The sequence below is a fragment of the Diospyros lotus genome, chromosome 4 (assembly GCF_014633365.1).
Source record: "Diospyros lotus cultivar Yz01 chromosome 4, ASM1463336v1, whole genome shotgun sequence".
Taxonomy (NCBI): Eukaryota; Viridiplantae; Streptophyta; class Magnoliopsida; order Ericales; family Ebenaceae; genus Diospyros; species Diospyros lotus.
The window spans coordinates 9,024,975-9,041,741 of record NC_068341.1 but is presented as its reverse complement, the minus strand read 5'-3'; the positions used below and the strand labels follow the sequence as shown (position 1 = coordinate 9,041,741).

The 16,767-nt window shown below is 36.9% G+C and overlaps 1 protein-coding gene across 1 annotated transcript; it reads left to right on the top strand.

Moving 5' to 3' along the window:
* The first annotated feature begins 118 nt into the window (after positions 1-118).
* On the top strand, positions 119-16,168 carry LOC127799179 (biotin--protein ligase 2-like). The gene is made up of 10 exons (XM_052332953.1): positions 119-1,035; positions 1,137-1,404; positions 1,558-1,619; positions 1,941-2,089; positions 8,078-8,198; positions 8,442-8,597; positions 9,545-9,590; positions 10,987-11,053; positions 12,379-12,455; positions 15,932-16,168. Exons 1-10 carry the CDS (start codon positions 939-941, stop codon positions 15,972-15,974), a joined length of 1,086 nt encoding a protein of 361 aa, XP_052188913.1. The 5' UTR covers positions 119-938; the 3' UTR covers positions 15,975-16,168.
* The last annotated feature ends 599 nt before the right edge of the window (positions 16,169-16,767 follow it).

Sequence of the window (16,767 nt, the reverse complement as noted above, 5' to 3'; positions counted from 1 at the left end):
ATAGAAGAGTTTTAACTGTTGTGATTTGTGTAATAAGTAGATGGGGGTGAAATTGTTATTTCATCTCTCAGCTAGCTTGAACCGACATCTTACTAGTATCTGACCAAAAATCATTTTCCATTTTCAATGTCTAAGGTAACATCGAAAATCACATTTTTTTGCTTGAATTGGGACAGTTTTGATAGAGCTCACCTTGCACCCTCTACTGGAATAAGCCCTCAAAAGGGAGAAAATTAACATGCCGCGAGAGTTCCTCTTGTTAGCCAACTCTATTGAATCTTGCATGCATCTACTACTGTTAATGTGATCACATTATTTTAGAACAATGTTGAATGGGCTGAATCGAGATATTAAACTTGCAACTTGCTAAAGAAGAGTTTAAAATTAACTACTGGGTGGACATGAGAGTTAAAATGTTTCAAGAAAGGTTCATGAATAGTGTTTAGGGGGTTGATTGGCTAATTAATCATGCAGTCATTGAAGATTTATAAAAATTACTGTTAATTTTATAAATGATGCTTGAATGCAGTTGTGGTTGTACATAAAATGTTGCTATGATGCGAACTTATCCGTTGTAGTACTAAAAGGAGAAAAGAAAAAAAAAAAAAGGGTCAATGGATGAGATAGGATTAAATTGGATTTTAAAATTATTAATTAAATAAATGAAAATTAATTATAACTTTGTTTAAAAAATAAAAGACTAGAAAAAAACGAAAAATTAACTAGCCATTTTAATCTTTATCCGGTCTAATCAATTGGTAGGGTCCGATTTTGAGAGAGGAGAACTAATCGAAAACCCTCTCCTTGGTCTTGGTTCACCGTTGGAGGGCGGCGCGGTCAGCGAAAATTAGAAGGCCACGCCAGCTGCCGGGAAACGAAACCATGATTCATTCATATTGTTTTCTCCGTCCATCACGTCACGTATTTACTCCCAGGGCATGCCCTTCTTAACCTCCCTTCGCTCTCTCTCTCTAAGATTCTCTCTCCCTCCCAAGAAATCTCTCCATCCTCTCGCACTTTCACCAGCTGCCTCAGGCATGACCTCTCTCTCTCTCTCTCTCTCTCTCTCTCTCCATATATGTGTGTGTGTTTGTTTATGTATATGGAAACTAATTTCAATGCAATGAGCTGTTCAGCTATGGAGTTGCAACCGCCTTGTTTTCTGGTGATATGTGGAAAGTCATCCAAGGAGAAGGAACTGGCTAGATGTTTGAAGGACAATCACGCTCTGAAGCTCCCCGGCGTTCCCGAGCTTTCGATTCTTCTGCATTCGGAGAGCGAAGAGCCCGTCGAAGAAGGCTGTTTTCGGATCAGTTCATTTTTCGATTCGCTGGCAACTGCTCGTCTGGGGAGACTCCTGATTTGGTCTCCGCGGCTGCCGTCGACTCACGACATCGTTTCACAGTAAGAACTAATCAGTGCGAGAGTTTTTCGCCAATGACAATTACGTAGCTACAATAGTTTGCCTGTGCTCTCATTCACATAGATAATTAGATTAGCTCGCATTCCGAACTCAAAAGCGCAGGTATTCTGATGTTGAATTTTGAATTTCGACAGAAATTTCTGCGAGCTTCCGATAGGCGCGGCTTGTGTTGCTGATGTTCAGTTCAAAGGGCGAGGTTTGAATTTCTTTTGCAATTATTTATTCCATTTGTCGTGCTGTTGGATATTCTGAGTGTAGCTCGACGTCAGCAACTTGCATTTGTGGAGGGAAAAGGAAAGGAAATGAAGACATGGGGAAAAAGATGAACGAAGAAGATGCTAGATTTGTTTATTTTCCCTGTGGTTGTGAAATGAGTACTTAATTTTATAAATATTTAACCATCTTGTTCGATTTGATTATTCATAAAAACGTGATCAGATTTAACTAATTAAGCAATTCCAGCTCAAAAAACAGTTTAAATGTTGTATAGTTTCCTAAATAGCCTGTAATTTTGCAGGTAGATTGAATAATGTGTGGCAATCTCCAAGGGGCTGCCTTACGTTTTCATTTACAATTCAAATGGACGATGGTAGAGTGGTGCCTCTTGTACAGTATGTAGTGTCTCTAGCCGTGACAGAAGCAATAAAGGATGTTTGTCACAAGAACGTAAGTGGTTATTTTTCCTTGTAAAACACACTGATTTCACTATTCAAATTGAATCGAAGCAATAAAGGATGTTTGTCACAATAGCGTAAGTGGTTCTTTTTCCTTGTAAAACATACTAATTTCACTATTCAAATTAAATACAGAGCCATTAGGCTAGATAGGTGACATTCCAGGTAATGAAACACTGAGCAATTAATTAATGAGTGAAGTATTAGAAGGCTGAGGAAGCTGGCCAGCTACAGTAGAGAAATTTATTTGCCTATTTGTTGCCAGGGAATCAGATATCGACAGAAAAGGTATATAAACTTAAAAGAGTAAATATATATTAATCAATAAATTGCATTAAGAATTGAAATATTACATGCATGCTCAATAGATAATGTGGCTTGTTGGACATTCATCTAGAATTTATTAATAAGTCCTTCTATTGAATGAATCCGTAGCTGGCTGGTTGAAGAAATGGAGTAAGAGAAAGGAGAGAGAGGAGAAGATGGAGAAACCCACACACCTAACAGGCAATGGTCTGAGTTCTATTTCATAAAACAATAAGTCTTTTTCAATGAAGAAGAAAGGACTTGTACTTATCAAAATATCTTAAACTTAAAAAATTGAAGTTGAAAAAACCTGTGTTAGGCCATTACCCATTTAGAAATAATCATGGATAATTAAATCCTCAACTATTGATATGGTTAAGACTGTCCCATTTTACACTAGAAGCGTTACAGGATGCCTTTTTTTTTTAATTATTGGTTAGGAATTTCGTAAGTGAAATTCCAGTACATGAAAAATCAATGATGTGGTGGGTGGATAAAATATATGACAGAATCATAAACATCTGGATGCAGTGGGTAAGTGAGATCTGCTTCAAATAGGCAGGATGTCACCGGGCCAGCATATTCCACCATGCGGCACCCCAGTCCCCAGGCAGTAGAGGGGTGAAGCCAGCCTTACCCCTTGGGTGACAAGCTTATAACATGAAAATATTAGCAAACCGATAGGAAATTTGGAGACCAACCTCAGTGCACGGCTGGCTTTTGGCATTAGGGAGTCATGGGCTGTGACAGGGAGCTCCAGATAACAAACTAAATTTCAAAAGAGTTTGGAAATGGTGTGAAGCGACATCATGATCCACAGTCAGAATAAGTAGAAAATTTTCAAAATTTGAACTCAGGTTAGTTTGGAAGATCATTGTTGATAAGAAATAAGAACCTTGGAGATTCATTGCATATTTGTTAAAACACTTAAATTCCAATACCTTCACTGTCAATTATATAAATTTTCAGTAATTAATTCCATGATCCAAATATGGATGTTAGTGTATGAAATGAAAACCCTAGGGCGCTGAAGAAAACAGAGCACTAACTGGAGAAGAATGAAATTTCCAGAAAATGAATAACAAACTCAAATGATTCTGAGAATGAGCTGCTTTAAATAGACAGCTCATTACAAAACAGAACAACAACAACCGCTAACCAAAGACATAAAGGAAGACATATATATAAGAAAACAGCACAATAGCAATCTTGATATTTAAACTACTCCAACACTCCCCCTCAAATCAAACTTCATAGAGGTTGAGTGCTCAGTCTTGGATAATCTTCCAGTAACTGTAGGGTCAGCATGCACAGGAGACAACACCAAACCAAGCCTTGCTCGCAGAGACTGAAACCGGTCTCTAGGCAGCCCTTTTGTAAGAACATCAGCCACCTGATTATATGTAGGAACATACCTGACCTCCACTTCACCACTCTCCACTTTCTCTCGAACAAAATGAATATCAACCTCAATATGTTTGGTTCGAGAATGAAAAACTGGATTCTCTGACATGCTTTGGACAGCTAAATTATCACTCCACACAACAAGGATAGCAGCACATGGATAGCCCAACTCTTCAAACAATGATTTTAGCCACATTAATTCAGTTACACCCAAAGCAATAGCACGATACTCAGCCTCTCCCACAAACCTAGCAACAACAGTCTGTTTCTTGGATTCTCAAACGATAAGATTCTCGCCAAAGTAGACACAAAATCCATTGGTAGAATGCCGAGTCACTTTGCAGCCAGCATAGTCTGCATTAGTACATACTTGCAAAGACAAATCATCTCGTGAGGGAGAGAAGACCAATCCCAAGCCAATTGTGCCCTTTAGATACCGAAGTAAACGCTTACAAGCTAATCAATGCTAAACATTAGGACTAGACATAAATTGACTCAATTTGTTAACTATAAACGCTATGTCTGAGCGTGTATATGTCAAATATTGCAAGGAACCAATAAGAGTTCTATACAAAGAGGGATTACAAAACAATTTTCCTTCATCTGTTAATGAAACCCTAGCAGCCATAGGAGTGTCACAAGGCTTGCTATCTTGCATAGTAGCCTTTTTTAGTAAATCAATCATATACTTGGACTGAGTTAGATATATACCACTGCCATCTCTATAAGCTTCAAACCCCAAAAAGTAGTTCACAGAACCAAGAGTTAAGGGCGAAATGAGTGTCTAAATCATGAATACATGATTTAAGAGCAGGATTATTTGAACTAGTAATTAGGATATCATCAACATAGATCAAGACATAAAGCACACAACCAGCAGTCTTCTTAATAAACAAAGACACATCTGATACAACTCGGACAAAACCCCAAGATTGTAATGCTGTTTTCAGCTTCATATACCAGGCTCTAGGAGCCTGCTTCAGCCCATACAAAGACTTCTTTAACTGGCAGACATGTGTAGGAAACTGAGAACTGACAAATCCCTCAAGTTGAGCCATATAAATAATCTCAGTTAAGTCTCCATTAAGAAATGCATTATTGACATCAACTTGTTGGATGTCCCAACTAGAAGTAGCTGCCAAAGAAAATAAAACTCAAATGGTTGGTGCCTTAACTACTGGGCTAAACGTTTCAGCATAATCTACACCTAGAGTTTGAAGAAAGCCCTTGGCAACCAGCCTGGCTTTATACTTAAGAACAGAACCACCAGCATTGTATTTCACCCGAAAAACCCACTTACAGCCAATCAAATTCATATCCTTAGACAAAGGAACCAAATCCCAAGTGCGATTTTTCTGCAAGGCTGTATACTCCTTAGCCATGGCCTTAACCCATCATGAGTCTAAAAGGGCCTCACTAACTGAACTAGGCTCAATGGAACTCACTAAGGCATGAGGAGTAGGAGCAACTAATTGTTTGGACTTGGATCTTGTAATCATAGGATAAAAAGAAGGGACAGGAATAGGTTTAGGTGGCTTAGGTTTAGGTGGCTTAGGTTTAGATTGAGGTGCTAGAACAGATGTAGTGTGAGGTACAGAAACAAAGGAGGAAGCTGTAGAAGATTGCAGCTCCTATAAATGCTTTGCAAACGGAGCTGGAACGTCACTGTGACTGCTAGATTGTGTGGTAACCGGAACTGGAGCAACTGAAGGACACCATGAAGAATTAGAGTGAAAGAAAGTAGGTTCCAAATAGGTAGTAGAATACCCTTGGGACCCTAATGACTTGGATAAAGAAGAGAAAGAAGGAGAAAACAAAGAAGGATAAGGAAAATCACTAGGGTTAAATTGAACATGCCGAGACACATACACTCTCCCTAATGGATGCAAGCACTTGTAACCAGCTTCGTATGACTATAGCCAAGAAAAACACACTTGGCAGAATGAAAATCAAATTTATGTCTATTATATAGACGGAGAAAGGGAAAACAAGCACAACCAAAGGGTTGAAGGATGAAGTAATTAGGTTGCTTGTTATACAACCGTTCAAAAGGTGTAAGAGAATGTAGAGATGAAGAAGGAAGCAAATTAATAAGATGAACTGCTATTTGAAAAGCTTCTACCCAAAACCGAAGAGGCATATGAGCATGGGACATCAAAGTTAAACCCATTTCAGCTATATATCTATGTTTGCGCTCAGTTACACCATTTTGTTGATAAGTGTGTGGACAAGTAAATTGTGATTGAATCCCATGGGCTTGAAGATAAGGTAAGAAAGCTCTAAATCTCCCCCCCCCCCCCCCCCCCCCCAATTATCAGATTGCAAAGCTTTAAGTTTAGTGTTGTATTGAAGTTCGACAAACTTATGAAAAATAGCAAAAATAGACAAGGCATCAGATTTAAGCTTTAGGGGGTAGAGCCAGGTATACCAAGTGCATGCATCCACAAAGATGATGTAGTATCTATAATCTTCCACAGATAGCACAGGAGCATGTCCCCAAAGGTCAGAATAGACCAATTCCAAGGGTTTAACAGCAATAATTTCATGACTAGCAAAAGGAAGCTGACTTAATTTTCCAACCTTACAAGAATCACAAAATGACAAATCTAAAAGTGAACAAGAAATTCTCATTTTATCCAATAGAAATCTGAGTACATTCATAGAAGGATGTCCCAATCTATCATGCCATTGTTGGCAAACTTTAGTATGTTAAACAACATTTACATTCTGTGGCAACTCACGACAAAATGAGTTTGGCTATTTACATGTACCTAGCTTATTACATGTAATTGAAGAAAACGCAGAAGGAACAAAAGAAGTTTCTAGGGATGAAGCATAAGTGCTGCCAACAGCAGAACAAGAAGTTGGAGTCAACCGATAAAGCCCATCCTTAAGGTGTCCCTGAAGCAGCACCAGTCTTGAAGCTTTTTCCTTAATCAAACAAACATCCTAATCAAATTCAGGCACAACATTATGGTCATGAGTAAGCTGTGACACACTAATTAAATTTTTCTTCATACTAGGAACATGAAGAAAGGTAAGGAAAGAACTATATTAGGTTTAGACTTAGCTTGCAAATAACTGGTGCCAATATGAGTAATAGGAAGTTGCTTACCATTATAGGGAGCATGCAAAGAAAGTTTATTCAGGTTTGAGGTGATGTGATTAGTTGCCCCGGAGTCAACAAACCAAGTTGGATCTGAAAGAGAAGGTGAGGCTGCAAAACTGTCAGGTGTGAGAGAGTTAGAAGGACTGCCATAGTGAGAGCCTTGCATTGATACCATGTCACTAGTGTAGACCCCGTTAGAATCACTAAAGGAGGCCAAGTAAGCTCTAGACTGAGGCTGATTAACACCATCAAACCTGCCAAAACCTGAATTGGATGCTCTTTGGAAATTTTTATCAAAACGGTGATAACACCGATCCACAAAATGCCCTGGCTTTCCACATAACTGACAGTAGACTCTCCTGTTAGAAGTCCTACCTCGGCCTTTCCCTCCTCCTCTATTAACATAACCATTCCCTCGCTGAGAAGATCCTCCTCGATTATTACCAAAGCTATAGTTCCGGATAGAAGGCATTGACGCCACATTGACATGCATAGCAGAAAAGGAATAAAAATTTACAGCAGAATTTTTTACTAACAGTCTTTGTTCATGCATCAACAATAAGTATTGCACATTTTCCAAATCTATTTCATCCATTTGATACGTAATAAGGCTAACAACTGTCTCATACTCCTGATGCAATTGATAAGGAGGAGGAAGAACGAGGAAGAATCAAGAGTTCGATTGGAGGCCATCAGGTTAGAGCAATGGCTCTGATACCATGAAATGAAAACCCTAGGGCACGGAAGAAAACAGAGCACTAACTGGAGAAGAATGAAATTTCCAGAAAATGAATAACAAACTCAAATGATTCTGAGAATGAGCTGCTTTAAATAGACAGCTCATTACAAGACAGAACAACAACAACCGCTAACCAAAGACATAAAGGAAGACATATATATAAGAAAACAGCACAACAGCAATCTTGATATTTAAACTACTCCAACAGTGTAGCACTTTCTTGGGTATATACTGGTGCTGTGGTACATTGTTTCCTGCATGGTATGCTGTGTGCCATAAATTTTCCACTTTCATGTAAGGGAACAAGATCATCAAACTTGAGGCAAATTGCATGATCTCTTCAGACTGGGAATTGATTTACTTGATGCAACCTTAGGTGGCGGTATTATTTTGTTGGGTAACGTGTACATGTTCTATTTCAGGGCATACCATATCTTGATGTTAGAATAAAGTGGCCAAATGATCTGTATTTGAATGGCCTTAAAGTCGGAGGAATTTTGTGCACATCAACTTATACATCAAAGAAGTTTAATGTCAGTGCTGGTAAGTGGTTTCATCCCTTTATACAACACCTTTGGATGTGAATATGAATCTTGATGAATGATGGTACCTGTTATCCAAGATGAATATTATCTTTTAATTGTAACATTTTTTAATGCTATTTTTGCTGTTTACTTTCTACATTCAGTGACCTGGCTTAGTTTTTCATGTCCCACATCATCATTAAGGGTTTTATATATGGTAAAATATTTTCTAAGTTCTTTAATCCTTTTAATGTCTTTGCAGGAATAGGCTTGAATATTGACAATGAGAAACCTACAACCTGCTTGAATGAAGTACTGCAGAAATTGACTTCTGTTGCATATCGACTACAAAAAGAAGATGTTCTGGCAGCATTCTTTAATAAATTTGAGAAATTTTTTGATCTTCTGATCAACGAAGGTAAACCATTGGTCCATATTCATTTTATGGTCTTCTTGATCTTCAAATATGCCTTTGGATTTGTTCTTTTTTCTTTATATGTGATTCTGGAATCAGAAATTTAATACTTTCTCAGAATGCAGACTTTGATATTCATTCACTTTAACTGATTCCAGAAATATGAATCTGAAATAAACAAGAAGTTTTAGCATATAAATGATGAGATGTCAAGTTTTAGTATGCTTTCTTTCATTTTATGTTTAAATCAAGATTATTCTATTCTGTAATTATTATTATTTTCTAGGACCAATATTTTCTCAAATACAGGGAAAATGAGTTGCACTAGTACTATAACATGGTTCTACCAGAATATAAAACTAGCTTTGGAGAGCAAACAATTCCGGAAAGTTTGCCATGAGAACTTTTTGCAACACTTCTAATATTGCAAAACTGTAGAAGCATAATACAACCATGATCTGACAATTCTAGCTTAAAAACAATTGATTGTAAAAGTCACCGATGCAGTGAAACCCTAGAAGCATAAAACACAGCCATCGTGTTCCTTGCATAGGGCAGTCCCCAGTGCAAGAGGCTCCCTGCTTTCTGAGGGTCAGGGAAGAGTCATCTTTGTTCGCAGTCTTATCCTTGTTTTGCTAAGAGGTGTTTCCATAACTAAAACTCTTGACCTAGGTCACAAAGGAGCAACCTTACCAAGTTACTGTTGCTACCAAGGCTTGGCCTCATCAATTCGTCCCATGCATATGAGAGAAATCATTCCAGGGAAATTTGAGCAGCACAGAAAGGATAATCCAAAAAAGATTTCTTAAGATATTGATTTCTTAGGTTTTACTATTAAGAAACACCATCATGACTATCCTATTAGCATGTAATGATACCTATCATAGAGCACGTGACATATTGTGCAATTTGTTTAAGTTACTAATATTTCAAAGCTTTTTGCCATGCAGGTTTTCAACCTCTTGAGAAGCTATACTATGCAACATGGCTACATAGGTGGGTAATGACCAGAAGGATATCAGGGTTATCTCTGTCCTACATGTTATATTCCCTTGCTAGATTATTGGTGTTTCGGTGTTTTAGAGAGGGAGGTACAAATTTTGGTTAGGTCCAGCACAAGGGATTAGCAAATCACCCTTGCCAAAGAAAAACACTCAATTATGACACCTGCTTTCTTCCTGGCTGCTAATTCTTTGTTAATGTCTTGGAAGTTGATATCTGGAGGTTTTATTTCCATAATTGACCACCTAGTTCGTTTTCTTTTTGAACAAACAATAAACCCCACCTAGTGGGATTAAGGCTTGTGATTGTTGTTGTTACAGAAATGACAAAATGGTTTCAAATGAAATGATAGGAACTAAATGATTTTATTTTTCAGGTAAATTACCAAAAAATTACGTGTGTTTCAATTTTAGATTTATTTTTTTAATTTTTTCCAGTAGGCACACCGAACTTTCCTTTTAGTTTCAATTGTGGACTGTTGTTACACCCCATCTTCAAAACCTCCTTTCTTCTTCCTCAACACCCTCCTAAAACCTGCCATCCACTTCACTGCCACCGCCTCCAAAAACCTCATTGCTGACATTATCAAACATGACCCACATGGTTATCCACTGTCGTTGAGAGAAGAACCACCTGCCTTTGTGTGTGTGGATGGCTAGTGGGTATCTCTCTCTCTTTCTACTTGTGAATTTATGTGGTAGCTACATCATTAATTAACAACGGACATTAATGGAATCAAAAGGCAATCTACAACAGAAACGAAAGTTGGGTTTTTTTTTAGTAATCTACCCTTATTTTTATATGTAGCAAGTTGCAATATTGATAGTCCAACCTAGAGTTCTTAATAGTCCTAAGCACATCTGCTCCTCTAGTTTCTTTGATTCTTTGGAGGCTGGACAACTATGTTTTTCATGCTAAAAATGTGCAAAATGGTTTTACATTGTTGTGATCACCATACATACATGCAGCATATGGAATGAATTTTCTCATCTGTTACAAGTTATAAGTTATCCATTGTTATCGTGTTCAATGCCACCAAATTCAAAAAGGCCTGGAGATTTTCAGAGTCTATTTTGTGAAGGATTTTTCATTCACAATGTAAAGCTGTCATGCTGCCATATTGAAATGGATACTTCTAGTATTAAAAACAAGATGTCAGTGTCTTTTTGCCTGCATATATTATATATGGAAAATAGATAGAAAGAAAGAGAGGAGAGGCTATTTTTCATCAGTGCCTTGTGTGAATTGATCGTACTATTTCAAAGTCTGTACTTGTGATCATAATCAACAGCATTGTGTGATTCATTTTTTTCATCTTTTTCTTGCCACATATTAGATTATGAAAATTGTTGAATATTCAAGCTTTGTGACTCTTTTCCCTTGCATGCAGTGGGCAGAGAGTCATTGTACAGGAAAAAGATGGGGAGCAATTTGTGGAAAAACCAGTTACTATTCAGGTGAGAGTAGATTAGATAGGTGCATTAGTTGCTGTCCCCCAGAAAAGGAGAGAGAGTACAGATAAAATAACCAATCTTGTACCATATGTGGTTATTTTTTGAATTAGTTAAGGGACTAATGAATCATATTCTGACAAGGATTTATCGTAATTTTTTTCTTTGTTAAATTTTTTGTTTCCCTATTTGGGCTTTAATTCATGGCATAAAAGGTTGAGTTGATTTGTTAAGCTCTATTTCTGTCCCTTTTTTTGTCCTTTTCTTGCAGTTACAAGTTCGTGTCTTTCAAATGGTTTTCCATGCCTAAGCAGTGATTGGTTGAAAAATATGAGTGTTACAAATCTGAAAAGAGAAGTCCACGACATTGGAGCCTAAATATGTGCTGGAAATATTTCACTCAACAGAAATTATTTAAACTTGATTTGATGTTAGCAACCAAACCATAACAGCCAATGATAAAGTTTCTGGTGAAACCCTATAAGTCAGGCAACTAAGTTTTGGGCAAGGGGGGGGGGGGGGGGGGGGGGGGTGAGCACAAAACTAGATTAAGGAATAAGTTGATGGAAGGAGGATAAGAAAAGCAGTCACTTTGCAGAATCAAGGTATGAACCAGAAGTTGTGTTAGAAGTTTGTAGTGTTTTTAATCAGCCCAATAAGGGAAGGGAAGTGGAAACAGCAGGACCAAATAAAGTTGAGGTAGTTGAAGGAGCTGAATAAGAGGAAGATAGAAAGAGGAAATAGATAATAGGAAAAAAGAGGAGGATGCAGATGGTCAAAGTAGAAGCAGAGGGATTTTCTGAATCATAGAGAGGGAGGGATATTTCCAAATCATCACATTTACACATGCTGGATATAGCATTTTAGTAACCCAAAACCTGTCTTTTTATTCCTGTGCTTGTATGTTTAAACCCAATGAGCCACATTTTAACTTAATGATGAACAATAAAAACAACTGAATCAAACTATTCCTAAAAGCAACTGTAAGCCTTTTCCATGCCAATAACACCTTTTAAGTTACACTAGTATATCCCCAGCCCAAGGAAGTCGAGATTTTTCTATGTAATTCATATCTGGCTTTTAGTTACATGAGGTCCCATTTCTATATGTGCACAAAGTTGTCACACGGTAAATTTGGAAAAGTCAAACCTGACATGTCTTGTTCCTAAGCTCATCACCTTAGCCATATTGCTTATTTTATTTTTACTTTTCTTTTTCTCTTTATTTTATCCCAGTTGTTAATAAGTAAAACTACAGAATTTCTGTTGTCATTTTTTCTTCAATAAACAAGTTTACTGTGAAATGATCTCTCTCTCTCTCTCTCTCTGCAGGGTTTAACGTCCTCAGGATATCTATTAGCTGTTGGTGAAGACAGTCAATTGTGTGAGCTACATCCAGATGGAAATAGGTGAGTTGTTTCACTGTTTGCCATTTTGATATATGAATACTCTATGCAGATACTGATTTATTGTGATCCCAATTTAATGAGCATGTGACGGCATTAACTTCAATTGACAAACACAATAAACTAGACTAGTTTTTGGAGAATATTTTTATGGACCTTATAAACCAGCTTGAAGCAAAAAAAAAAAAAAATGCTCATGGTGGTATGGTGTTACATCATATGAACAACATCAAACAGGCACAGCACAAAAGCCTCAGATGTAGTATAGATACAGAAGATAAGGGGAAGAGAGGTAGATTGAACATATATTTTACTCAAGAGAATATTACCCATTTGCTGACTTGACTTGTTTCTGTGACCAAAAGGGCACCCATCAAAAAGTTTCCTAGTAGGGGTATAACAATGGGGGCTTTGAGCCTTAATATTTGGTCAGCCAACCATCCAAGACTTATTACCAAAGTACCAACAGTATATATAAACAGATATTGAATTTAGTGTGTCAAGATTATAAACATCTTGAGTTTTAGATTTTAGTATATTTGGTTTTGGCATGCTTACACAGAAACATGACTTCCTGTGAATAATTGCCAAGGGGTACTGGGGGATCCAGACTCATTATGGTTTTTATTATATTGCATGAGTTTTGACTACAGGCCTTTGGAAGAAGACTGGAACCAAGAACAAGGCATAGAAATGATAGATCTATTCTTCATAATACTCACATTTAAAATGTGATTGGCTAATTGTCAGCATATGTCTGGATTGCAGCCAATCCGATGATGACATACAAGCTATATTACATGGACTCAGATAAGGGTGTCAGGTGTGGGTGCTTGTCTTGGTGTTGGACTCATCTAATTCACATGTCCAAGAACAGAATTATATGGCTAAATTTTAAAATTCTAATTTTTTTCAATTAAAAATTGTGCTTACAAATTGAGTGCTACTTTTTGATGCACAGAATGCAAGTTTAATAGGCAGTTCATGATTCTTTGCTTTTAACATTTTTTTTTTCTGTAAATTGCTTTTAACATATTTACTGAGCTCATTTTTGAACTAAGCTTGTCGAATACATGCTATATCCTATCAAAACTGTCAAGTCTGACATAGGTACTATATCAATTTAGTAGAGTCCATGTGAAAATATAAAACCTAAGGAGCAAAAAAAAAAGTATAAAACCTATAAATAGCATGAAAATATATCATGGCATTTTTCCCCAAAAGATAGCAATATTGGAGAGGATGATCAACTCTGAAGATATAAGAGGAGTATACTAACCCAAAATAAGGGGGAAAAATTATACAACATGAGTAATCACTTTCTGTTGCTTGCATTTACATTTTGTAAGTGTTTCGTTGTAAGAGTTTTTATGGTTGTGGTTTGCTCCAAAACTTTGAATGCTTGCCTAGCTCTCATAATATAATTATCAACTTCTCACTGTTATAAGGGGGACCACTAAACCACGTCCATTACAGAACACTCTAATAAAGTGGCTCAGACACAAAATCGTGGCATTATATCACACTGAGATCTCATGTATCTCAGAAGTCTAATATATTAGTTTGATATATTACATGATTGGAACTTTTATCTCCTTAGTTTGATATGATCTTATAGATTGGAACATTGAACATCTGTTGCCATGTTAATTCATAATTGTTAAGTTCCATTTCTTATTAGTTAATCTTATATGCAAAATATTTCAATGAGCCTCTAATTTTTTTCCCTCAAGGAATTGAAGGAGAAATATCTATCTTATTTCTCGCCACACAATAACTATTTTCTTACCATGTATCTATTAAACTATCCATTAGTGGAAGTTGTTTTTATTTCCATGGCATTTATTAATGGTAGAGATGTGCTCTATGGAAGACCAAATTTTCTTGAGAAAATGACATTACTTATATATGTGTGTGTGTGTACTTTTACATGCATTTAGTAACATTTATATTCTTTTTTTTTCTTTTCCAGAAATCTCTAGTCCCAAACCTTGTCCAACAGAATAATTTTGATATTATTTTCTTGACTCTTAAGTGATTTTGGACTTCTGGAAATTATCCAATATTGGCAACTTGGTTTGATCGATCCATGTGTGAGTCATTTTTCTTGCTGTTTTCCTTTCCTTTTTCTGCACCATATCATTTTCTAGTCCTCAAAGCTTGGCCTCCCGTAACCAGAGGTGAGTCAGGTTTGTCCTTAGAGATATCAATCATTGAAGGTCATTAACTTGACATGTCATTTCACTCCTTGCTTAACATGGTGACAGCTGTTCAGCTGTCACTTCAGAAAAGGTATTGGCGGGACCGCTTATTCTTGTTAGCTGCATCTTGATCCATATTGAAGCATGGAGCAAAAACAGTTGAAAAAAGTTCCTCTTCTATGCATAGATTTGTTCATATCTGTATTATCACAGTACAACCCCCCACTCAACTCCATTCCGTTTCCAACTGTTTCAAAAAAGAAAAAGATAAAAAGGTACATTACTAACATTACTTTGTAGATGCCTGTGAGCCCTACTATGGACAATCTTATTTGAAATACCTTTTTCAGTATTTGAACTCTCAACTGAGTTGAGAATTGTTCAGGTGGATGTGTTAACATATAAGGAAAAACAAAATTAGGAACGGGATTGTCTGTGATAAAGTTGGGCTGGTGCCTATAGAAGATGAGGTGTGTAAGATGCATTTAAGATGTTTTGGACACGTGATAAGAAAATCAGTGAACTTGTGATATGGTCATAGATAGAGATGATTAGCAAGCTGGAACCATGTAACTGACCCCACCTGGTGGGATTAAAACTTCTTGTTGTACCTAAACTCTCCCAGCCCTCTGTTCACCTTTGTTGGTCATATTGTAAGTGATTTTTTGTGTTTCCTTGTTAACACTAAATTTTGATAGAATAATATCTCATTCCAATATACAATTTCAGTACATGTGTTTGTAGAAAAAGAAGAAGAAGAGAGTCAATGATTTGAGAACAGTAATTAAATGTTCCACCCCCCCCCCCCCCCCCCCCCCCTCCAAAAAAAAAAAAGCCAAAAGGAGATTAAGGCTTGTGATTGTTGTTATAGTAAAGGTTTCCTGCTCATTTATGCATGTACGAACATAGATAGTGTTTCTTGAAAATGTCAATGGCAGCAGAATGCCTACTTGGTATATTTCCTCTCTATGCTTCATTTATATTTGAGTTGTGTATGTATAGATCTGTATGCATTGTGCAATTATTTTACGTAAAAATTTATTAACCCCTGAAAAGAAAGCAAGAAACTGAACAATTTCAGGAAGAACATGTTGCAAGTCCCGCAAAACTACTTTAGATGAAATATCAAAAGCACACTGACATAATCTACAATGTGATTTATTATTCTATTCCTTCATCATTTGATATTGAAACAGTTTCCTTTTAGATATCTTTGCTGCTACTAAACTTTTTCATTTTCTTCGTACGTATTTAATGCTGCTTTCCATATGGATACAGTTTTGACTACTTCAAAGGCCTAGTAAGGAGAAAATTGACCTAAAGAAGATTCCAGAGCAGTTCAGCATCTTTTTCTGGATCCAGAGCAGCTCAGCAGCTTTTTCTGGAGGCAACAATCATACTTCGTTGTGTATAACCAAGGATACTTTTTGTTTTTTGTCATTTTTACTGAGATAAATTATCCGTTTACTTTCTTGTTACATTATCTGTCAAATTCATAACTTATGGTTATCATGCCTTCTGTTGTATAAATTTTAATGAAAATGGAGCATTGATCATATATCCCGACCTGCCAGGATGGACTCTGATCCCTCAAATAACTAGTGAACTGTAAGATCCTAGTTCTTTATTTGTTTCTGGGTAAAATACCTCTTAAGAATTAAATGAGTTAAGAGGTTCCATAATTGATTTGGTACCTCTAGCCTGGAAGTATCCGAACAACATGCTTCGGCCCGTTAAAATTAACTCTGATAAATTCCGCTGCCATCGAGGTTTGTTAATGTCATTAACCCAGGTTGTTATCTTTACTTCTTGTTTTCCCTGTGGTGGAAGCTATGGTTGTCATTGTTTTTATTTGTATACAAGTGAACTTATGTTGCCTTTATGCCCTATTGATTGCTTAGAACATGCAGCCCTGAAAGATTCCTCATCTAAGGAAACCGACAATCATTTGAGGGGTTGGCACCCACAGTGCATTCCAACAACACTGGCATCTGTCCTACAATTGTGGGGTAACCCTCTCTCTCTCTCTCTCTCTCTCTCTCACTCACACAAACACACACGCACACATTTCTTTCTCTATTTCTCTCCCTCTGTATATCATGACAGGAAATGGA